The sequence below is a fragment of the Symsagittifera roscoffensis genome, chromosome 8 (assembly GCF_963678635.1).
Source record: "Symsagittifera roscoffensis chromosome 8, txSymRosc1.1, whole genome shotgun sequence".
Lineage (NCBI taxonomy): Eukaryota > Metazoa > Xenacoelomorpha > Acoela > Convolutidae > Symsagittifera > Symsagittifera roscoffensis.
In genome coordinates, this window is record NC_087069.1 from 40,117,272 (window position 1) to 40,141,473 (window position 24,202).

Below are 24,202 nucleotides of genomic sequence, written 5' to 3' on the forward strand. Positions count from 1 at the left end.
AGTCGTACAATAAGACCAAAAGGGCGCAATTTGGGCGATGAAGTTGTCGAATCCATCGTCACTGAAAGTGAATGGAACGAACTATGGCGTAGCAAAAACAATATCGGTAATTTATGCATATAAATAGCTATTTCATATAAATTTCATATGCATATAAATAGCTATTTCATATAAATTTCATTTACGTTATTTTTATATGTTCATTGCACGCTTAATGCAAAATTTTAAGAGTCGATGAACGTAGTTCAGACTCTTATATAGATCGTGATGAAAATCGTGATAGTTTTTTTTGCTTTGATTTGATTTTTTTTTGAAATTCACTTCATTTCCTTTGAAAGGAAAGAAAACTCCACTATCAAACAGCAAAATTGAAAAAAGTGATAGACTTCTAGAATCGAAAGGGGAACTTAATTTTCAGATTTTCGAGCTTAAAAATTATATATTAACCCAGTTTTCTTAATTTAGGTTAAAAGTTTTACCAACAAAACACCAATTATGATTCGTTCAAAAATCAAAGAGCTGTAAGTTCAAAGAGCTGTACGGGTATACACTTTTTCTTTAAAACTCGAACGTTTGCTTGTGTTTACTTGCGTTCATTACTCTTTTCCGATTGTCAGTTGGTTATGATCAAAAAATGTCGATCATTTATTGTTCAAGAAATTCAAAGAGCTTTAAGGCCATCTTTGAAATTCGAAGGTTAATTTTTTTCTGTTTCCTTGCGTTCATTACTTTTTTTCAACTGTCAGTTGGCTATTTTTAAGATTCACGCCTGAATAAAAACTTTTCTTATGAATCCAATTTCCTCAAATTGGGGTAATCTTATCAAAACAGCCAATGATAAACTGCCCTCTAATTTCAAAAATTTCTCAGGCGATAATTTGTTTGTAGGAAGTTCGAAAGTTGAAGTTTGTTTTCTAAAAAACGAGTCATTTTTTTTGATTCTTTGTATTCATTTGGTCTTTTCCAATTTTCCCTTGGTTATGTTTTGATTTTTAATCATTTTGGTCGAAATATTCAAAGATAACAGCACAAAACCAGCTATCTTTGATATAGTTTGATTTAAAAAATTTTCTTTTTTTATGGCGCATTTTTCTGAATTTTAACATACAATGAACACCAAAACTGCTTACTTCACTTAATTTTTTTCTGAACTGCATGTTTCAAATAAGATAAAACACAAAATGTTTTAGAAAAATTCGCTATCGAAATTTGATTTACTGGGTTTTCAGGCTGTGTCGAACAAAACTGACGAGCTGAATCACAAATTGGGCATTGCGATCAAGACTATGCAGACTAGTATTGGATCCGTGGAGACAAAGTATCGAGATCTGAAGGAATCGGTGAGCTTGAAGTCATTTCACATGTTTGGAAACGACAATCAAAACTTAATGGCTTTAGAGCTTTAATCATTCTGCTTAAAAAACAGTATAAAACATTTTAAGTAGTTTAAGTAATCAAATAACTTCTACCGCATTTGAGATCTTTTTCTACGATCGTTTGAAAAACCAAAAGTATAGGTTTTTTCAAGGTAACTTTCATCTATCTGTTCTGAACATGATTAGGTTCAACTTCTTAACGAGAAAAACCATTACAAATCGTTTCGATATTTAATTTAATCTCTAGATGAAAACAGTCAGTAAACCAGAGAAGGTTTGTGCACATATGTCTCTTATCGTCAATCTACTTCTGTGATCTGTTTTTTTTTTATTTGAATGTAGTTTTCTGGAAGCCTGGAATTTGTTTTGTTTCTGCTTACCCAAACCTATTTTATTTAAAACGTATTATTAGCACGAAAAGAAACATTTTTGAAAACGTTCTTTTTTGCAGTACTCTTGTTTTCTTGGGGCTTCCTTTAAATCTTCGAAAACTACAAATTTGAAGAAATTTGAAAGTGAGCTCAAAAGTCAAATTTAAGAAGATCTTTTTAGTACACGCGTGACGTCGACGATCTCAAAACCGAAGTTCAACTTAGCATAACCCGTTCTCTCGGCGACTTGGATGTACGTGTCGGCACTCTCACCACTCGGCTAAAGGACCTGAAAACGACAACTGACTCTAAACTGACTGAGTTTGAGAACGACCAGGCGGATAAGTCGGCTAGATCGACTCAACAGATGGCTCTGTGGCACGAACAGATTTCGACCAGGGTCACCGATTGTCAAGAAGGCTACTCGAAGTTGAAACCGATGGTCAGTTTTCAGTTATAATCAGTTATTACACTTATCGCCAACATATCTGTATGGACTGGGTATGAGTAGTCGTTGTTAGATTCAAAATATTTGACTTCCACTATACCATTTTAATTAGGTTTAGAATTTTTGTGCTTAGTTGTCGCAGTTTTGGGTGATGGGGTAGTTGATGCGCAAAAATCAGCTAAGGCGATTGTAATGCTCACTGCTTGTGGTTGGGCGCAACAAGATATCACGGCTCAAATCTTATTGAAGCTCTCCTACGAGTTATGAGCAGGAGTTTCTAATAATTTTACTGGTTTTGGAACCTGATAAATAATACTTTCTGAATTTTGTTTTTAGATCACCGAACTGCAGGCGCAGATGGGAAATTTCCGACTGGAGGCCAACTCAAGATTCGACCAAGAGCAACAGAGCAGGTATAGAAAACAAGTTGAAATTAAAATATTTCAGCCCAAAGCTCAAAAAAGACAAAAATGTTCTTCTTTGTATAAAATCTTAAGTGACTTCAAATCATTTTAAGTGTGGTAGCGGTACTAGACTGTTAGCTAAAGCCCTTTATCTATCGACTCTTGTCTATACGGCATTGCGAGATTTCTTCGCAAGTGACAGTTCGTTGCAAGCGACCACGTAGAAGTTGTAAAAATCGTATTTTCGCAGCACGACACAATTTGATTTAAGCGACAATATTAGTATCGGTAAAAGCGTTGATCAAATCAAAAGAAAGTAGATGACAACGTTAAATTAAAGAACAAAATAATTGAAAATCAAAATTGAACGAGAAGTTCTCAAGTGGTTTGAAAATATTTTTGTTGCTATAATGTTTAAGGAGTTCAGCTAATCTGAATTGGCTTTTTTCGTGTCTTGCTACCTTGGCGGAGCTTTCTCCCGCAGTTATTCCCACCAATTTATTTTCCGACAGACTTTTTTTCTCAAGAAGTGGAACAATTTATGAATGGTAGGATGAGCACACTCCAATCCTATCTGGAAAGCCATATGCCATCCCTCAATCAAATCTCGTGTTTTTCTGTTTTCCGTTTTTGGCGTTTTCGTATTTATTCCAGGGTGAATTAGGCAATTACCCAATACCCCTGCGTCCTCGGATTATGGTTCCCAACCCAAGTTGATTCAATTTTGTCGGAAATTTCACAGCGTAAAGCAGCCAGGCCCGGATGTATTGCTTTTCACTTTTGTTTCAACAATTAAGAAGACTAATAGAACACTTCGATCATTGAATATTGCTTGAATTGTAAAAATTTGATTAAAAAAATGCGGGGTATGCTTGAATGTCCCATTTGCGAGCCAGATTGTGCTGTTTTGCGAAGTTTTTAAGCTGATGGTGGCAACAGAAGCTTTACACAACTACTCCACGCATGGTCAGGTGGATTTATATGTTTTAATTTTTGTAGTGGTTCAGATTGAAAGTTTGTCCACCGTAGAAACTTTTCTGTTTTCCTCTCTCGCTCATGACAAACTTTAAAGGCATATTGGTTTCAGTAAGTGTAATGATTTACAAAAGAAAATGGGAACAAGTGAATCGAAACAAAGGTGTTTTACATGCTACTAGAGTTCAATTTCTCTTATCTTTTTTTAAAATTCATTTCAATTTGGTGTTCATTTCAAAACTGGTGCTAAAATGAAAATTTTGATGGCTTCCTGGATTTAGTCCCCCACAACGATCGCAACATTTTTTGGTTAATTTGCATCGTTTAGTAATTTCACCAGTTAACTATCTAGCTGTAAATTGTCGCTTGCAACGAATTGACGCTTGGTCCTTTTGAAGTTGCTGCGAATCGTCGCTTGGGACGAATTGTCGCATCACGGTTTGTACTAATCCATTGAACTGGGTACTAGTCAAAATTACAAACTCGGAGACTAAACCAAGGCGATTGAATGTTGATTGAATGCTGGAATCAAATCAGTTCACTGTGTCAAAGACATTAAATTACTTACCCTCAATTTAAAGGAACACTTTTTTTACTGAGCGGATCTGTAAATCGATGTATACATTATATCGGGGCCTATGAGACCCGTCAACTGTCAGTGAGCGCACTACCAAGTAAGATTGACATTATGGGCGAACCTGGGGGCTTTGAGGACAATTGAAAGCCATAACGACATAAATATAGGCCATAAGAACATACATCAATCGCAATTATTTTCAATACATTTTTTATCTCTGATCCCCATAATACATGCTATTATTCTAGCTCTCTGTCGGAGAGACTTCGTCGTTTGTAAGTAAAGTTGTCTGTTCAGATTTTGTGTGAACTTCTGTGTTTGTGTGTTTATAGCAGCGCTCCTTCGAGGTGGTAAAAGGAATCATTCAGTTCAATTAGTATCAGTTCCGTTCTAGACAAGCAGACAAATTAGAATCCAAATACTACTCAAAAAACTTCATGAAGGGACGATTTTAATAAATTGATAATTATGCATTTCTCTGTAAGAGCTGAAAAGTTCATGTATTGGTCATTTCTCTCAGATAAATCGTCTTTCTTTGTTTTAAACTCGTTACACTTGCGTGTTACTTATATTTTTTGTTATATAACTTTATGATTTTTTTAATTACAGAATTGATGAGATGCACCAGTTGCGTGAGAAACTGACCCACTTCCCCAGTCGGTTCAGAGTGGACCAACTGGAGGAGAGTCTAAACCACCAGAGGGACGACCTTGACCTAGCTCTGGCTGAGTGCCAGAGGATAGGGGAGGGGTTTGTGGGGTTGCAACAGAACACTGACACCAGGCTGAGTGACGAAACCACTGTGGTATGTAAAGAAGAGTAGCCAGCGTAGCTTGGGGGGGGGGGGCATTCTGATTCAGTTTGAGGTTCTCAAAAAACAGTCACTGGAAATTTTTAAGTTGCATTTTTTGATTTCAACAAGCAAATGAACGGAGTATTTTTTCACCTTTGTTGCATTTTTCTGTAACTATTGATGAAATAAGATTGAAACTTTCAAATATGCTGGATGAACTGTTTGGAACAAACTAACCGGATCAGAAGCTTGGCAGGATTTTGAAGGAGCTAATAATTTAGATAAATCGTGTTTTTTGAAGGCGTAAAAAAGCCAGTAAATCATAACATGTTTCGGGGGTGTTTTTCCTCTGAAAACATTCTCAAAAACCATGCAAGTGTTTTTGTTTTATCATCTCAAACTGGTTCTCTGGGAAGCTGATGTGCTTCACTTAGTTTCTATGCCGTAGAAAAACAGCAGAAAAAAAAGAACTGAAAGAGTTATTGTCCAAAAATTAATGATAAATCGTTTGATCTAGCTAGCATGTGTCACAATTTCAATCCTAATTTTTGAACACAACTGCCTATGAGAATCCTGTGCACGGATAAGAGCAGTAACTTTTCCGAAACAGCAAATGGAAGAGTTCTTTTAATCTCCTATTTCAATCTTCAGCGCAATTTTACTCCTAAAACTTTAACCTCTTGTTGACACCGGACAAAGAAACTCTTTCAGTTCTTTTGTCTGCTGTTTTTCCACGGCATATAGACTAAATGAAGACCATCAGCTTCCCAAATAACCAATTTGAACCAAAAAATTCAAATTCTTTGTGTTGTTTTTGAGGTTGCTTCCAGAGCAAAACACCTCTGAAACTAATTATGATTTACTGGCTTTTTTACGCTTTCAAAACACGATTTCTCAACATTTGATCCTTTCCAAATCGTTTAATTTATCGCATGTGTCAAAATTTCAATCCTATTTTTTCAACCGATGCAGAAAAAAGACAAAATCTTGAAAAAAAAACAATTCATTTGCTCGTTGAAAGCAAAAAATGCAACTTCTATCATAGAAAATGCATTTTTTTGGCGTTCAACGAGCAAATGAATTGATTTTTTTTCTGATTTTTGATGATATCCAGTGACTGTAGTTCAAAGATACTTTCAATTTCAAAGGAACTAAACGTTGACATTTGGAAAAGGCTCATTATTAACGCACGTGATAGCAAATTATATACTTAAAATTATTCTTCTGCTTCAACTTTTTCAGGTGTTCAAAAAAGTCATTTTTCTATTTAAAAAAACAGGTTTCCGAAATAATTTTTGCGGAGAATGACGGTTCAAGAATTATTATAAGCTTTATCTATTTCAAATCATGGCAAGTTATTGAGCAAAATTTCATTTCTTTAAAAAGCTAGATTTCGAGGTTTTTGTTTTTTCAAAAATCTTAAAAATATATATATAACCTAAGAATTTTATCAAAATTTGAGCATCAAATTGTTTTTAGCGAACGCAACAGCTAACAGAGCTACGCGAGAAACTTAAACGACTCCAGAAACTAGTCGACACTTACCACCCCCCGGCTAACGGCGCCGAACAACAATTGGCAAAACCGAACAACAATCCCCACCTGCCGAGCCAAAATGACCCGAACACACCCGATGCTCCTAAAATCATGAGTCCACAGTCAAGTAACCCAGATCCCGAGAGATGGCAGGACGCAAATGCTAATTGATCGTAGTTGCAGTTACTAACCTGCTACTTAATTCGATTATTTTATCGGTTTTTCTGGTGGGGGAGGGGGTCAAGGCACAGGCGGAGATTCAAAACTTTTTTAGATCGACCGGATGGATTTTTTAAACTTTTCCCAAACACAAAGCGAAACCTATTTTGCCAAAACTTCAGGCGCGGCAGTCAATTTTTTTGCAAAACGAGGCAAAATTGGACATTCGACCAAAAAAGACAAATGTCCAAAAATCAAAAATTTTTGACACGTGCATTTAGAAATAATTTAGTATCAGATTAAATTGATGTCGCAAAACAGATCCTGCTCGGAATTTTCGGGTGTGCTTTTAAGGCTCATTTGTAAAAAATTCAGCTTGAGATCTATTGAGAGACTGTGAAAATGTATGGTGTGTATTCATTTGTTGAGTGTGAAAATTCGAAGATAGTTTTATCTGGCTGCCCTGTTTGTAAAATCAAATTGACCTCAATGTAAAATGTAATTGAATTATATTTTATTTGAATTATTTCAGAGTAAAATTTTTTACAGCATTTAGATTGTTTGGTAAACACTTTCAAGTGAAAACCAAACACTCAAAGAAGTCAATGCCCTACCCAAAAACTGAAGGATCGCATAATAAGCGATGTCATTACGTAGATAGTCATTAAAATATTGTCTTCGTCACAAAAGGTTTTAAAAGGACTAGGGTAGGATTTTGATATAAACGTCAGCAACTGGGAATCTGACAAACAAGTAGCACCGAAAGTTCCGACCAAATTAACTACAAAAACCCTTTAAAAAATTCGAAATTTGTGTTATTTTTTATTGCGTGGTGTGGTGAGAGAAACAAACCGAAAGCTTATTTCATTGGTCACTTTTCATTTTCGAAAACAGTTTTCTTTGACAAATGAAAATAGAAACTAAATACGTCTATTCGTACAAAAAATGGACCAATAACTAACTTGTACTTGATTTTTCTAAAAGTTTTCAGATGACGCAAATTTTGTGGAAAAACATTGAGTAGGCATCTTTATAGGTATAAGAAGCTTTTGATAAAAAGTAGATGATGTCTCGTCAGATGAAAACCAAGCTTTTGCACCCGCACTGAAATTCCAAGGCCATTCATCATTTTTAATGAACTTTTGGGCAAAAACCTTAGGAAAAATTATCTATAGATCTAATTTCATTTCCCATTTAACAATAAGATTGAATTTTTAGAAATTAAATCAGAAATTTTTATTTTCAATAAAATCGATTGATTTTTGTAGATGTGAACTGTTTACTCTACTTACTGCATCTTTCTGCAATATTTAAACCCAAACAAACATGTTGATCACAGTTTATTTCCCTTCAGGATTTGGCATCCACCCATCGGCTACCTTCTTATCAAAAAATTCAAATACGTTCAGTCGATCCCACTCCTCTACTTACGCCGTACGCCCAGTTTACCACCACCCTAACGAATCTTCTGAATAATCCGCCTATTTTAATTCCACCAAGTTCCCTGACCCCTACTTCCTCCCATACCCCAACAATCTCGCATACCCCCCACCGCCTCCCACACCTCACCAACGCTCCTACCATCACCGCCTTACCTACCCGCACCAAATCTTCCACCCACTATTCATTTTCGAAAACAGTTTTTGAAAAACGAACAAAATACACATGTATATATTTTATTTGCATGAAATTTTTTTGAAAATTGTGCAATTTGTCGTAATTTTTTTGAATTGAAAAAAAAAGCTTTTAACTTTTCAATGCCAAAGATGAGTCAGACAAATCTTGATTAAAACTCGTAAGCTTGATTGATCTTGGCTTTTGATACACTGAAAATTGATTTTGTTTTCAACTTTTCCTTGCTCTTCACAAAAACATAAAACCAACCTAAACAGGAGCGTAATTCAAATGGGGTTGATTTTCTTGGCTCAATCAGACACGTTGAAAACTAGGATAGCCGGTTACTGCGCATGTAGCACAGAATGTACCGACCATAGTCTTATAAAAAAACAGGCAGAGTAATTTTTAGAACAATTTTGTAATAAAACGAACAGAAAAAAGAGTTTTCTAATAAAATTCTAAACTTTTTAAATTTTTTTTTGCAGAAAATCATTTACATTTGCAAAAAAACTCAAACTGAAATTTGCTCTAGTAAAATTAAGTTTTCTTGGCATAAATTTAGCATAAATAGGCTACTTTGAGCCTGCTCGCTCACATTAATTGCTTGAAAACAGAATAAAAATCAAAAGCTTCAAACGGGTTTTTCTCCACCTGTTTTATCAAGTTTATCAATGTCGTATGAATCCCGACTGAAAAATTTTAAAGGATATATCACGACCTATTCCGATGATTATTTTAGATAACTGATTTTTTATAAGAAAAATACATATGAACACGAAGTCCCTTCCCATTTTCAATGGTCGGAACAAAAAACTTGAGGTGGTTGTCATAACCCTTGTAATTTCGAAATCTGAATTCCAACAAAACGAGATACATCAAAAAAGTTTTGGATTGTAGTCATATACATCCCTAACTAAAGTGATTGAAGCTAAAAACTGTTCCTTGGATCAATCACGGACATCGCTCCCTCGACGCTGACCTAAATCTATATTTTTTTGGGCAAAATTGACTAATAATTTGTACTCAATTTTTCTAAAAGTTTTAAGTTGACAAATTTTTTCAAAAACTTCAAGCTTAATTTTGAAAAATTTTGAAGTAGGTCATAAAAAGCTTTTGATAAAAGTAACTGAGAGTTCTGCAGGGTACAACCAAGGTTGTGCATTGGCATTGAAGTTTCATGGACATTAATTACTTTCAATGGATTATATTGGCAAAAACCTAAAATTAAACTATGAATATAATTAATTTTATTACCCATTTAACCATGAGAATGGATTTTCAGAAGACTTAATTCGATTTTTTTTGTTTTCAAGATAAACGATTGCTTTTTGTAGGTGTGCATTATTTATTCTTCTTATTGCAGCGTTCTGCAAAACTAAAATGCAAACGAACACGTTCATCCCTGCCACAACTCCTTTCACATCCCCTCCAACGCGCACGGCTACTCAAAACATTCAAATACGTTCAGTGGATCCCATTTTACTCTTACGCCGTACTCCCAGTTTACCACTACCCCCCTCCCTAATTAATCCGCCTGATTGCTCACCCCATTTTAGCCCCACCACCTTCGATACACCGCCACCGCTCCTACCCCTACCACCTTCCCTGTCGGCAATATTTCCCTTACCTTCAACATCTCCCCTATACCCCAAAAAACCTGGTTTTGACGGAAAGATTTGAATAACGGTTTGAGTAGTGACCTTCATATCTTCCGAAAAGAAAACTCATCGAATGCGAAGTAACCTGAAGTTGGGTTCCTCTATGCTCGTGATGGTTGTCTTCTACTGTTGTTTCTTGGTTTGTTTTTTTTTAATTTGGGCCCGTCGTTCGGAGTAGATTTGATTTCACTTTGGGTTTTGATTCTTGCCTGTGACTTTCATTTTATTGGCGGTGAGAATGAGGAACACTGAATGAAGGTAGTTGTAGCAGTTTCCGTTTTTGTCCTTTCAATTGGTTGGGGGTTTCTTTTTCCAAGTTGTCATCCAACGAAAAAATTCATTTTCAAGTGAGATGAGTTTAACTTTTTGGCGTTAAGGTAAATGAAGTAAGGAGTACCATTAGCTGAATCATCATTCTTACGGAAGACGTTATCTTAATAAAAAGTTTCTCAGGGGTAATCCTGCTGTTTGAGTTCTTTACCACTTTTGTCTTATCCCCTGAGTCGTATCCTTTGTCTGTCGGATTGCGGTTTTTCAGTGGTAAGTGCTTGTTAGTGTAACCATCCTCAATCCGGTTGTTTTTCCCAGTATAACATTATAATTTCGGACATGATTGATTTCCCCTTGTCTAATCTGTCAATTAAGCTATATGAATCTATCGATTTTCAAATAGTGTTCGGTTTTCTTCCAACATTTCAAAGTGAAAACCTTAGTTTGAAGATTGATTATTGAGCGTAAGTGGTAAATGATCGGGAAACGTCATCATTGAAGGAAAGTATTGGAGAGCTGCATAACTCTGTAAAAAATTAGTTTTTACGGTTCTTACAACTTTTCCTACCAATCTGTTGAACCTATGATCATCGACTGTACAAAATATTAGTTTTATGATATAAGAATTACAAAATTTTGACTGGTAAAACAAGAAACATGGTCCATTCTAATTAACTCTAATATTCCATGAAATAAAATGTGGATGTAAAAAAAGTCGACAACTGTCTTAGAAGGCGCCTTCGAAGCACCTTTTGCAATAAAAAAAATTGCAAAACGATGAATACAAAAAAGACATAATTTTTATTGCCCCAAGATAGTTCTACAAGGCTCGTAAAATCTGCATCAGTTCTTTCAATTGGTTTTGTAAGTCCTGCTAACTTTCCAACGGAAATCTGTGCTAGAAAGATTTTGATGTTCTTACTCGTTTTCGTTCATTGAGAGCAATTTTTTCCATGAGGGTGTGTCTTTCATGATTATGAAGCCACCAGATGTATTTCGGAAGAAATTTCATGTCAAATTGGCCTGTTTATGTCTCATGAAGAATCTGCATCTTGGAGTTTTTCAAAGCGAAGGGAATGACCAGTTTTTGAAAAATGGACTTTTGGATTCGTGAAGATTTTCTATAAAATTATGGCCCGTGTTTGAGTTTTTCAGACCCATTCTCCCTCGGAGTGCCGTAACCCTTGAAAAAAAACTGGCCTTCTTCTGTTAATTGAGACAATACTTTCCTGTTAAATGTAGAAGTTTAATCCCAAATTTACAGGAAGTTTCTCGATATTTTGTTACCAAAGCTATTTTTTTTTGGGCTTAGATCTTTTTTAACAGAATTAAAAATACTGACGGTTGATGAAATTAAATGCTTTTTGCTATTGGACTGGTTCGTAGTTTTTATAAAATTAAAATCTGAGAAACAATTGATCAAAATTCCTTTTACAGACATCACATGGAAAAAAAAACGGAAACGGAACTGAAATTTTTGGCAAATCATTGTCGGAAAAACCCAATCAAATACAATTTCCGAGCAGTTTTCTGATCATTTGTGAAAATATTTAAATTCGGAGCAGTAGTTTCAATAAGTAATAGTGCGAATATGTTCTTTGTTACTTATTTTTTAATTATTTAGGATGGATGCCACTAGAGTTTTTTGCATAATTTGAAGTGGGGATTATTTTATCCAAAGGATATCTAAAATTTGAATTAATAAAACTCTTAACTTTACCGGCAAAACAGTTTGACTGAAAATTTAAAATGTGAAAGTCTGTCTATCGATCATGTTAGTAGATTGTGATAGGTTTGTTTGTATGGTCTAAAAGCAGGGCCAATTTTAAAGCTTTCATTTCGGCAGTAATCTCAAACTCTTAACCGAATAAGGGATTTTTATAGTGTGCAACTGCCCAGACTACTCTCAATAACTATACTTCAAGAGTGAAAAATTTTGAGTCGCCAGGGCTTAAAAATTTTAAGGCAAAAAATATTGTTTTCCAGTTGTTTCCATAGAGCTGTTCAAATGATGATCCGATGTCGTACTGAGAAGCAGCAAACTTTAGTCTGGTTATCAAGTTAACGTCGAAGTGTGTATTTTCTGTGAAACTTACTTTTTTGTTTGATTTATACGACTACGATAGTGTTGATTTCCTTCCATTGAAGTAAGGACTTTGTGTTCAACTGAAGCCGTAGAAAACAAACAAGTAATGCGAGGTTGAATACCAGCTTTATATGGCGAGTTGTGCCGAACCAGAGAATGGACAAAGTTTTTTCGGAAACTTGTTTGGAATTGGAATAATTGTAAAATTTGGAATAATTGTAAAATTGGAATAAATGTTTTGTCGGGTAAATAACTCACCCCGTGTCAAAAATTTCAAAATCAAACTACTCAATATATTGAGAAATTTTCCATATCGACCCATTGACGGCGAAGATGAGACTATCTAGGGTTGATAATATTTTATTTACAAACTGTTTTTAGTCTGAAAATGCTTTTTTGGAGGCAATTGAAAAGTCGTTTTTTTTAACAATTTTTAAATGAAACATTTACGATGTTTGAAAATATGAGCCTTTAAAATGATGTGTTTTCTTTACAAGTAATAACCACAGAGCTAAAGATTCGACCCTCGTCAAAACTCTCGGAGTCATTGATCCATGAAATGAATTTGGCTTCTAGTAAAAAAAAGTCTCTGATTGAGCCTAATAAGTGAACCGGTAGTCTTCTCCCCTTCAGTTGTAAGCTTCTTACTGGCTCGTGTAGTTGAGTTTTTTTCTGTTTTTTTTTCTGAGCTAAATTAAAAACATTATGCATTTATTGAAGTTGACTCTCACGTTTTTTGAGCGGTAAGAGGGTTTTAAAGAGTTAAATGACTTACTGGGTTTTCGTCTCCCAAATTTTTTTTGGTAATTTCTCCACATCTTTTCTTGTCCTTCTGCATCGTAAATGTTAGTAGCGCTTTGACAGAGTAGTCGTCGTTTTCACTTTGTCCTGCTTCCGATTATGCATTGTTTACTGCACATCGCTCTCTAGGAGCATGATCAATATCTACACCAATAAAAAACGAAGGATTTTCTTGTTTGTGCTATTTTACAATTTGACTATTTGAAATATTTACATTTTATGCTTACATTATTAAGCTATGTTACAATTACAATTTTTTGTGAAGTGTAGTTTGTACTCTCAATTTTTGCACGTAGTCTTTTAAGAGGACAGACAGATATGCGACCTTTTTTGAAAAAATTTTCCTTTCTCGTTTTATGCATAGTTTCTCCCTCTCGATATAGTGTGCTGGTTCTTCTCTCTTGACAACAAGATGTCTTTTCCGGTTGCTATGAAAAATCATTGCGGCTGAGTTGAATGTTTTCGTCATTTTTATGTGGTTGATAATTCCTTTTTTTTCTTTAAGAGCTACTCACAATGCTTTCAGCGGAAATGGTTTTCCTGCCAGGAGGTTTCTCTGGTTACAGCAGTTTCTCATGTTGTTGATTGATGAAAGTTCCTGTAATCCATTGTTTCTCTCCATTTCTCTCAAAACACTCCAAAATGGTTTCTTTGTGTCTCTTTTTTTTGTTTCTTGTTTAAAATTTGTGTGTTTCGAGAGTTATATTTATTTTTCTGGCGAACGCCATTGACAAGAGTTCCGAAAGTTTTTAAATTGAAATGTTGAAAACTTAAACTTTGGTTGGCTTTTGGTTAAAAAGTCTCTCTCCTTCAGTTCCGAGGGAAAGATATAGCATGGATCTCATTTTTTTGTCTGCCTCCTCTGGACGCATTCCATTAAGTTCTTGATTTTCTGCTTTTTGGGAAGATGCTTCTACAGCGCGGTAAAATCTTTGTTCCGGTAGGTCCCTTTCCAATCTAGCGTTTTTTTACCTTGAGTTTTGTCACCTTCTGGGGTATTATAGAAGATAAGTGGCGTTGTAGGATTTCCTTACAATCGATATTCTTTTTAGCTATGATTGCTAATTGGAAAATGTCTCCTCAGTCTTACCTTGGAGTTGGAGAGTCGATTGTGTGATTCTACCAAAATTGTGAAATTCCTCTTACGGTCGATTCACTATTGCTTGACTGCGCCATGATAAAATAATCTAATGCTAAACCTAAATCTAATTAAAATAAAAAGAACAAATATAAAATCAGTGAATTATTTAATCACTTAAAATTGGATAGAAATATAATCAAATCACAACCCATGTTTTAGTCTTCAAAGCAACTGTCGTGTTTTTAGAACATAATCTCAAAACATGCTCTAAAACATAGAACATAAACACTAAAACATGATTATGTTCAACATAATTACGTTCTACATGATCAAGTTCTTCATGATTATGTTCTACATTTAGAACATAATCACGAAAACATAGAATATAATCATGAAGTTTCATTTGTTGGGTCAACTTATTGTGAATTGTAAATTATTGTTAGAATCAACAAATAGGGTCAACAAGTTCTCAAAGCGCAGCATAAAAAATGAGAAATCATTCATTTGCTTAGCCTGAACGCATACAAAGATTTGTACCAGTTTGACACCTAAAAAAAAGCCAATTTTATTTCATTCAAAAATTTGAACATGTTTAAATTAGGTTTTTCCGATCGTTTCTTAGCTAGAAAGCCGCTAGTGCTTAGTTTTTGATTTTTTTTCCGATGGAACATCTGTTGAAGATCTGAAATGCTTGATTTGTCTTCATCATTGCTTAAAAAAATACGACCACTTCACTAAACGCTGGGCAATTGTTCTAAATCGTTTATGATTTTCTTTCTAATCACTACTGAAAACCTTCAATCAGTTTTTTCATTTTTCAGCCCGAGCTTTTTGTTCCGACTTTCGATACAAAAGTAACGGAATATTTGTCCACGGGGTGGGTTTTTTTTTCTTCGGACAAACTTCGACTTCTTAACTAGCCAATTTGACGGACTTTTTTTATATCATTCGAAAGCTATTGTTATCCTGAGCCTGAATTTGAAAAAATATTTTACCTGTGATTATTTTTTGTAAAGTTATGAGGGTTTAAAGATTGCCATTTTGACCAATTTGGGACAATTAACGCGCGATATAATTCGCGCTATTAACGCGTAAGCGGAGATTTAATCCGTCTTAGAAATCGTTCCAAATTGGTTAAAAGAAGCCTATTTGCCATAATTGATTTATTACAAGGAGCGAAACTATTGTTTTGTACTTTATATGGCGTGTGGGGGTGATTTTCATTAAAAATTTTCCAAATTTTAGAAAAAAAATTTTTTTTTCATTTTATTTTATTTCATTTATTTTTTTATGTTTTTTATGTTATTACTGCTCCATAAACTTCAAAAGGCAGTCGGAACTTACAGGGCTTCGCCCTGATACGAGCAGTCTTGTTGTTTGGACTTTCGATACGAAAGTAACGGTAATTTTGTGCTCGGGGTTGGTTTTTTTTCTTCAGACAAATTTCGACTTTTTAACTAGCCATTTTTGACGGAATTTTTTTTTCATCATTCGAAAGCCATTTTTGTCCTGAGCTTGTCCTGAGCTTAAATTTGAAAACATATATCACCTGTGATCATTTCTCGTTATGTTATGAGGGTTTAAAGATTGCCATTTTGGCCAGTTTGACCAATTTGGGACAATTAATGCGCGATATAATTCGCGCTATTAACGCGTAAGCGGAGATTTAATCCGTCTTATAAATCGTTTCAAATTGGTTGAAAGAAGCCTATTTGTCATAATTGATTTGTTACAAGGAGCGAAATCTATTGTTTTGTACTTTATATGGCGTGTGGGGGATGATTTTCGTAAAAAACTTCAAATTTTAGAGAGAAAAAAAATTTCATTTTATTTTATTTCAATTAATTTTTTATGTTTTTTTGCTGCACCATAAACCCTAAAAGGCAGTCGGAACATTCAGGGCTTCGCCTTGATACGAGCAGTCTTGTTTTTTGTTTATTGCTCCGACTTTCGATACGAAAGTAACGGAATATTTGTGCTCGGGGTGGGTTTTTTTTTCTTCAGACAAATTTCGACTTTTTAAGTAGCCGTTTTTGACGGAATTTTTTTAGCATTCGAAAGGTATTGTTGACTTGAGCTTGAATTTGAAAAGATATTTCACCTGTGATCATTTTTCGTAAAGTTATGAGGGTTTAAAGGTTGCCATTTTGACCAATTTGGGACAATTAACGCGCGATATAATTCGCGCTATTAACGCGTAAGCGGAGATTTAATCCGTCTTAGAAATCGTTCCAAATTGGTTAAAAGAAGCTTATTTGCCATAATTGATTTATTACAAGGAGCGAAACTATTGTTTTGTACTTTATATGGCGTGTGGGGGTGATTTTCATTAAAAACTTTCCAAATTTTAGAAAAAAAAATTTTTTTTTATTTTATTTTATTTCATTTATTTTTTTATGTTTTTTATGTTATTACTGCTCCATAAACTTCAAAAGGCAGTCGGAACTTACAGGGCTTCGCCCTGATACGAGCAGTCTTGTTGTTTGGACTTTCGATACGAAAGTAACGGTAATTTTGTGCTCGGGGTTGGTTTTTTTTCTTCAGACAAATTTCGACTTTTTAACTAGCCATTTTTGACGGAATTTTTTTTTCATCATTCGAAAGCCATTTTTGTCCTGAGCTTGTCCTGAGCTTAAATTTGAAAACATATATCACCTGTGATGATTTCTCGTTATGTTATGAGGGTTTAAAGATTGCCATTTTGGCCAGTTTGACCAATTTGGGACAATTAATGCGCGATATATTTCGCGCTATTAACGCGTAAGCGGAGATTTAATCCGTCTTATAAATCGTTTCAAATTGGTTGAAAGAAGCCTATTTGTCATAATTGATTTGTTACAAGGAGCGAAATCTATTGTTTTGTACTTTATATGGCGTGTGGGGGATGATTTTCGTAAAAAACTTCAAATTTTAGAGAAAAAAAAATTTCATTTTATTTTATTTCAATTAATTTTTTATGTTTTTTTGCTGCACCATAAACCTTAAAAGGCAGTCGGAACATTCAGGGCTTCGCCTTGATACGAGCAGTCTTGTTTTTTGTTTATTGCTCCGACTTTCGATACGAAAGTAACGGAATATTTGTGCTCGGGGTGGGTTTTTTTTTCTTCAGACAAATTTCGACTTTTTAAGTAGCCGTTTTTGACGGAATTTTTTATAGCATTCGAAAGGTATTGTTGACTTGAGCTTGAATTTGAAAAGATATTTCACCTGTGATCATTTTTCGTAAAGTTATGGGGGTTTAAAGATTGCCATTTTGGTCAATTAGGGATAATTAACGCGCGATAAATTTCGCGCTATTAACGCGTAAGCGAGATTTAATCCGTCTTAGAAATTGTTCCAAATTGGTTCAAGGAAGCTTATATGCCATAATTGATTTGTTAATAGCCGCAAAGTCTACAACTTTAAACTTAATATGACGTGTGGGGGGATGTTTTTAAATAAAATCTCAAATTTTTTCAAAAATTTTTTAAATTTTTTTTGGTTACATTGAAAATTTTCAAGTTATTAATGTTCCATAGACCTTAAAATGCAGTCGAAACATTCAAGGCTTGGCCCTGATACGAGCAGTCTTGTTCTTTTTATGCTGTTTTACTAAAATTGCTGTGCAAAATTTGTCGCTCAACGCAAAAGTAGAAGCTGAGCTTTTGTCATTTGGAAGTGAATATGAAATGAAGACTTCCTGTTTATATCTTGTTCATCAGTTGAAAATTGGTTGACCAATATCAAAAACATAGTTTATACCATTACTCTTTTATGCCAAATTTTTGAATTTCAAACAAAAGTTTGTTATGACTGAAAAATATGGTAATGCGCAGGTCAAAATTGATCCAAAGTTCAAAAAAGGACAGAATTTTCCTACTTTTCAGTAAACAGGCAAGCGTTCCGAAATGTTAAGTTTCTCACTACTGGTAGTCTTCAGTTTTTCGACATTGTAAGGGTTCAATGGCTGAAATTTAAAAAAAAAAAGATTGATTCGGTCAAAAACTTTTGTTTAAACTTTGCACGTAAACAAGCTCAACGAGCCTATGTTCTGAAAATTGAGCTTAAAGTTCGCATCATCGCGTTTATTTTTACTATTACAATTAGACGAAGGATCAAAAACGCGCTTGAAAGTTTTCGGATTCTTCGTATGTTGTTTCCATGTAAATATATAATAAACTTTCCTGCATCCTAATTTTCTATTATTGATTGTTTGAATAACTATAGTAGAATCTGAATTAAATGAAATAAATGAAATATACCATCACTGGAATTTTTTAACAGACTGTTCAAAACGCGTTTATGAGAAAAAAATAAGTTTTAAAAACATCGATAGGCCGTGATTTTTGAAAGTTTCAACCCTGGTTAATCACGAAACTTTCTTCCTCGGAATTGAAATCAAACGTGTCTTTCGATTCAATAGAAGACGGACATTCCCAGTAATGGTCATCGTCATAATCGATCACATCTACTTCACGTGGTTGTTCGGTCTTCAAACACATTTTATGCTTTTGCAAGGTTTGAACTAATTTCTTAAACATGCGCTTCATTTCTGCTCTGAAGCTTGAACTGTACAAACCGTAGAAAATCAAGTTGCAAATTGCGACCATAAGTCCTTCAAGCATAAGCCACACATTCAAAGCAAATTCAGCATTATTGTTAATTGGTCCATTGTAAAGCTCGTAGAACTGTATAAAAATTGAAGGGATAAAAGCAAACGAGTACACCAAACTTGGAATCGAAAACTGTAGCGACCATTTGTAAATTTTGAAAGAGTAATCACGCGCTATTGAATACCCAGTCATTTTAACATCTGAGCTTTCGGCTTCAATTTCTGCGTGGCGGTTGTTTCGTATGAATGAACGTTTGGCTTTAAAAATTACAACTAAAAGCAGTACCCAAATTAGTGCAATTAGCAGAAGAGTTATCAAATTTGAAATAACAAAAGCTGTTTCCCCATGAGTGTCAATAATGCACTCGCCATCTTTTTCGACATAAGTAAAGTTTATTCGACAACAAGCTGGACTTATGTACGTCTTACTGTACGCAATATTGTATGTTCGCACAAATAAAACTTGAGGCAAATTTGTGATAAGACCAAGGGACCATCCGATCATATTCATTGTTAGAAACTTATGCTCGATGAACCATGATGGAACTCTACTAGACTTATCATCAATTGCTATGAGTAGGTTGACAAATAGAAGAGATGTCCTAGAACAGAAAACTTGGGTTATTTTCTGAGGGGGGTGTAGCGAGCGATTAGCATGTGTGCCTATTAGCAGGCGATAATTGCTTTAACTGGGTGTGCTTTCAGACGAAAAAAAATTAGCATGAATTAGCAAATAATTTCGAAAATCACTTGATTTGTTAGAAGAAGTAACATTTCATTTTCACCTTTTCAAAAATTCAGCTGAAGGCACGCTGTTCAAAATTTTGAATTTGATTAAACAAAACGTGAAAAAGCGAATCTTCAAACTACATTCTTTTACATGTGCATGCTAATCGACACACATGCTAAAAAGCCGGTCCCCTTTTCCGTGCAACCTAAATTCATCAGAAAAAGGTTTTTCAAAACGCGAGTTTACGAGGTTTTCGGACGCAGAATGAACAGGTTATTTTTTTGTTTCGTTAGTTTTGAAATTTGTTTGCAGAAATTTGTAAAAGATGATTTGAAGCAATTTGAGTAAACGTTTGTCTTTACAAGCAATGTCAGAATGTAAATTGTCAGAAACTTTCCTAGTTAGGTTAACTGGGGTTTGTGGATAACAAAATTTACTAAGTTTAGTTTTTCAGCAGGTTTTGTGCTCGATGTAGTGAGACAAATTACAAATTTTTAACTATCAGTTTTTTATTTAGTTTTTAATATTATCTGTAAAAAGCCATGCCATGATTACTTTAGAAAAAATAGTTACCTACAGTCTTTTTTATTAAATTTTGGGGTATGAAAATTTTAATGTTAAGAAACTGCTGCAATTTAAATCGGAATTAGAAATCCTTCTCAGCCTCATCAATAATGCAACTAAAAAAGGCCAGCTAATTATTTTTTAGGCATACAAGAGCTTTGGGAACAGTCAGAGTTTCGCTTTGATGCGACTGCTCTAGTTTTTCCGACCTGCGAAGAAAATGACAGAAAATTTGTGCTCATGGTGTTTTTTTTCTCCGAAAACACATTCGAATTTTAAATAGCCCTTTATGGTGGGATTCTTATGTCATCTGATATCTACTGACATTCTGACCCCGAAACTGTTCCCATATGACCTTTTTGATGCAAAAAAAGGAGGTTTCGATGACGGTGACTCTGGCCAATTTGAGATAACTAATGCGCAATATACTACGTGCTATTAACGCTCAAGCAGCAATTCAATTCGGCTCAGAAATTGTTCCAGCTGTGGGGTATATTTTTCAAAAACATAATATGACTTTGATTTTATACTTTTCTTAGTTTCATCATTTTCTTAAAAGAAAAACAACTCCATGAACGTTAAAAAGCATGGACGTTGAAATCCATGGACGTTAAAAAGCATAAACTCCATGGTCGTTAAAAAGCATAAAAAACAACTCCATGGAAGGTTAAAAAGCTGTCAACTGTCTATGAAAAGCAGTAGCAAATTCAGACTACACTAAAACGCTTGTAAATTGATTTTTCATTGAACGCAAAGCAAGACTGAATGTTCCGACTGCCTCTTAAGTTCTATGGAGCAATAGTAATATGAAAAAATTAAATAAATGAAATAAAATAAACTCAATTATTTTTTCAAATTTGAGATTTTTGTGAAAATCATCCCCCCATATAAAACACAAAGTGATGGTTTTTGCTCCAAGTAACAAATCAAATATGGCAGATAAGCTTCCTCCAACTAATTTGGAACGATTTCTAAGACGGATTAAATTTCCGCTTACGCATTAATTGCGTGTAATATATCGTGCGCTAATTGTAACCAATTGGCCAAAATGGCGATCTTTAAACCCCCGTAATTTTACGAAAAATGATCACGGGTGAATTATCTTTTTAACTTTGAGCTCAGGACAAAATTTTTTGAGTGATATAAAAAAATTTCCGTCAAAAACGATAGTTAAAAAGACAAAGTTTGTCTGAAAAAAGCCACCTTAAGCAAAAATATTCCATTACTTTTGTTAGAAAAGTCGGAACAAGCGAGAAAATATTGCTCATTTTTGACGCTTCATGTTTGATTACTTGTAACTGGTTTTCGTAGCAAAATTGAACTTCAAAGCTTTCTGTGAAATTGTCTGGAGTTTGGAGCAAAAATTATGAGCTTAAGGAAATCTTAGCTGCTAAAGCAGTCGAGCTTTTTGTGAATATGTTTTTATTACCCTATTAAAATCTTCAGGCTGAAAAAGAATATCAGTGTTTTGTTTGACTATTCCTTACACCCTCCCCCCCACCTCACATATGCATCAATTTTATGTTGTTATGGGTGGAAAATTTCATGGGATTTTACAAGGTTAAATACGGAGACCAAATATGTTTGTCAAAAAATAATTAGTCCACATACCAATTTGTGTAGCAATCTGATAGTGTGAACAAATTTTTACCACTAAAATTTTGCTGGTGGGGGAAAGAAAAAGACCCGCGTTGACCAAAAGGGCTAATCATACAACTTTCAAATAAAAAAACTGCAAATGATACACTTTTTATGCCATTCTATAAGTTCAGAAAATTGCATGAAAGGTCAATGATTAATGGTTTTTCATATATGGAAATTGTATGCACACAAAGACCGAACACATGTCACAAAAACCATGGTTTACTCAAAACCAAAGGTTTGATCGCCTAGAATTTACAATGCATCGGAAACGACATGAATTCTGTATGAGTGTTCTTACACAAATCATATACTGAAACAACAAACTTTTAAATTTTGGCAAACATTTTTAAAGATAATTCCTTTTAAAATTTGTATTTTTAAATTATCAGACATTAATCAAGGCATATATAAACAAGGAATAAAATTTTAAAAAAGTTAACATGAAAAACGGAAAAAGATCAATTTTTGTGTAACCAAAACTACGTTATGCACACAAAACAATTAAATTTTGCATGCAAAAAAAACTTTTGGGAAACTTTTTTGTACAAAATTTAATTTGCGGATGAGAACAAAAACAAAAAATTTTCAGGGCTTTTCCAAAATTACTTATGGGACTATTTCAAAGCTTTTCTTTTTTTTAGTACGATAAACCGACATTTATGCCAAAACAAGAAATTGAAATATCTTGTATAATTTAGCAAATGTATGAAATTTGTATGACTATTTTTTCATAGATGAAGCTTATTGAATTGTATGATTAGCATTTTTGGTGTATTAAAGTCAACCCGGGAAGCCTTTTGTTTTCTTCTTATTTGATGTTTTTAATGGGGTTCCGATAGTTTTAGTGGTAGATCGAAGATTTGCGTGAAAAAGGCACCAAACAGATCTCTTTGTGCTAACATTTTTTGTTGGTAGAAAACTTTCCCCTCAAACTTCTTAACGACTCTGATAAGAAAACATAGTCCGCGACTATAAAACACTACCCAGGTTACGAAATTTCGATAGCGGAATCAACATCGGCGCGACTTAGAAGGTTTGAAAGTTATTCGCGGACCTCGAGCGGGCAAGCAAGTAATAAAAAGCCCTTTTGTCTGCCCCTTTCTAAATCTGCATACGGATAGTTCTCTAACATTTAGAAAAAATACAAATAGATGTCTCAAAATAGCCACAAAATGAACTATTTTGATAATTAAAGAGCACAGGAATTAAAATAAACCTCTTGATGAGAAAAAAAACTGCATTTACAAGCAGTCAATTTTAACTCTAGTTAATATGGTTTGTACTAACTTGAAAAAAAAAAATTCGTCTTACCAAATGAGAGATGAAGATAAGCCAATTTTGCTGATTAAAGCTCCGACAAAGCACAAATTAGCGTCCATATTTTGCTCCGACTCCTCTGGGTCGAAGGCATAGTTGTCGGGAACATCGCCGAACAAGAACCGAATGAAAGACGAAGTAGAAGTTATCGCATCCGAGAGAATAATCATCGCAATAATTTTTCGACTGGTTGTTTTTAGTTTTTTCATAAAAAATGGAGGGATAATTAAAAATGGTGAAGAAAAAAGTACTATAAAAGAGAGTGTTGTATATCCGTATATTTTGAGTTCGCCAAGTGATCGTTCGTCGAAGTGAGTGTTGTTATCGTCTAAAATTCGGTTGTAGAAAGTACCAGGGTAGCAATAATTGGGTTCCTCCGATTCATCCATAGTTCTTTCGTCTTTGTAGCTTTCGGCTTACTGAATTCAGAGCCAATTTTGCCTTTATTTTTAATCAAAACAACACCTAAAGATTTATTTTGTAGGTTAAAATTAACCAAAATTGAACTACAGACTGTCAAAGGCGTAATTGATTGTTTTAAATACCTGGTGATCACATTATATTGATGCAAACATTTTAGATTTGAGCTTCATTAAGAGACTATTGTTAATTCTATTGTTCACAATAGAGTTTTGGGTTTCATTTTGTTCAAATAAATAAACCCAAAGGCATATATTAAATTACTGATCATCACGTGATGGCAGTACGGCGGTTATAACAAATATTCAAATCAAAACAGCATTTAGAAACGGTGAATATACAATTTATAATCCATCGCAAAAACATTAATATTATGATTTTTGTTTTTATTAGAGTTTTCTTTATACCTGCATTTTGGATAGGTAGCTCAAAAACTTTTATTCAAAAAAATGTTGTGAACTTGTTGGTTTTATGAGAGGCTTCTTTTTTCTTATAGATAAGTACCTCACTTTATTTCAAGTTTCTGCAACGAATAGAAGCCAGTAATTAAAGCTCGAAAAACTAGATCTTGTAGTTGTTTTGTTCCGTATTTCAAAAAGAAAGTTGCCGAAAAAAATTGATAGCAATTTGCGGAATACGCTTATAATTGCGAAATCCGGAAAACTGGCTATATTCGCTCGCTGCGGATTTCTAGAACATGAAAAGTACTGATGCCTGCGCTCCAAATTATCTTTTGCAATATTGATAATTGGCAATTTGGGATGATTAACAATTCAATTCAATT

At 34.2% G+C, this 24,202-nt stretch overlaps 2 protein-coding genes across 3 annotated transcripts in view; one reads left to right on the forward strand and one right to left on the reverse strand.

The window, feature by feature from the left end:
• The window catches only part of LOC134853383 (coiled-coil domain-containing protein 154-like), a 92,656-nt gene extending 85,491 nt beyond the window's left edge, over positions 1 to 7,165 (forward strand). Inside the window, exons 11-16 of one of the 2 annotated variants that reach the window (XM_063869371.1) lie at positions 1,230 to 1,340; positions 1,929 to 2,189; positions 2,532 to 2,608; positions 4,400 to 4,426; positions 4,761 to 4,956; positions 6,424 to 7,165. In XM_063869371.1, the coding sequence (XP_063725441.1) occupies positions 1,230 to 1,340; positions 1,929 to 2,189; positions 2,532 to 2,608; positions 4,400 to 4,426; positions 4,761 to 4,956; positions 6,424 to 6,651 (900 nt within the window). In that variant the 3' untranslated portion in view covers positions 6,652 to 7,165. The remainder of the gene's footprint in view (positions 1 to 1,229; positions 1,341 to 1,928; positions 2,190 to 2,531; positions 2,609 to 4,399; positions 4,427 to 4,760; positions 4,957 to 6,423) is intronic. The other variant, XM_063869372.1, reaches the window with a different exon arrangement.
• An 11,254-nt stretch (positions 7,166 to 18,419) lies between these two features.
• LOC134853274 (uncharacterized) lies at positions 18,420 to 23,543 on the reverse strand. Its single transcript, XM_063869247.1, has 2 exons — positions 22,993 to 23,543; positions 18,420 to 19,345 (listed from the first exon to the last, which is right to left on the reverse strand). Exons 1-2 carry the CDS (start codon positions 23,385 to 23,387, stop codon positions 18,487 to 18,489), a joined length of 1,254 nt encoding a protein of 417 aa, XP_063725317.1. The 5' UTR covers positions 23,388 to 23,543; the 3' UTR covers positions 18,420 to 18,486.
• Positions 23,544 to 24,202: the final 659 nt, after the last annotated feature.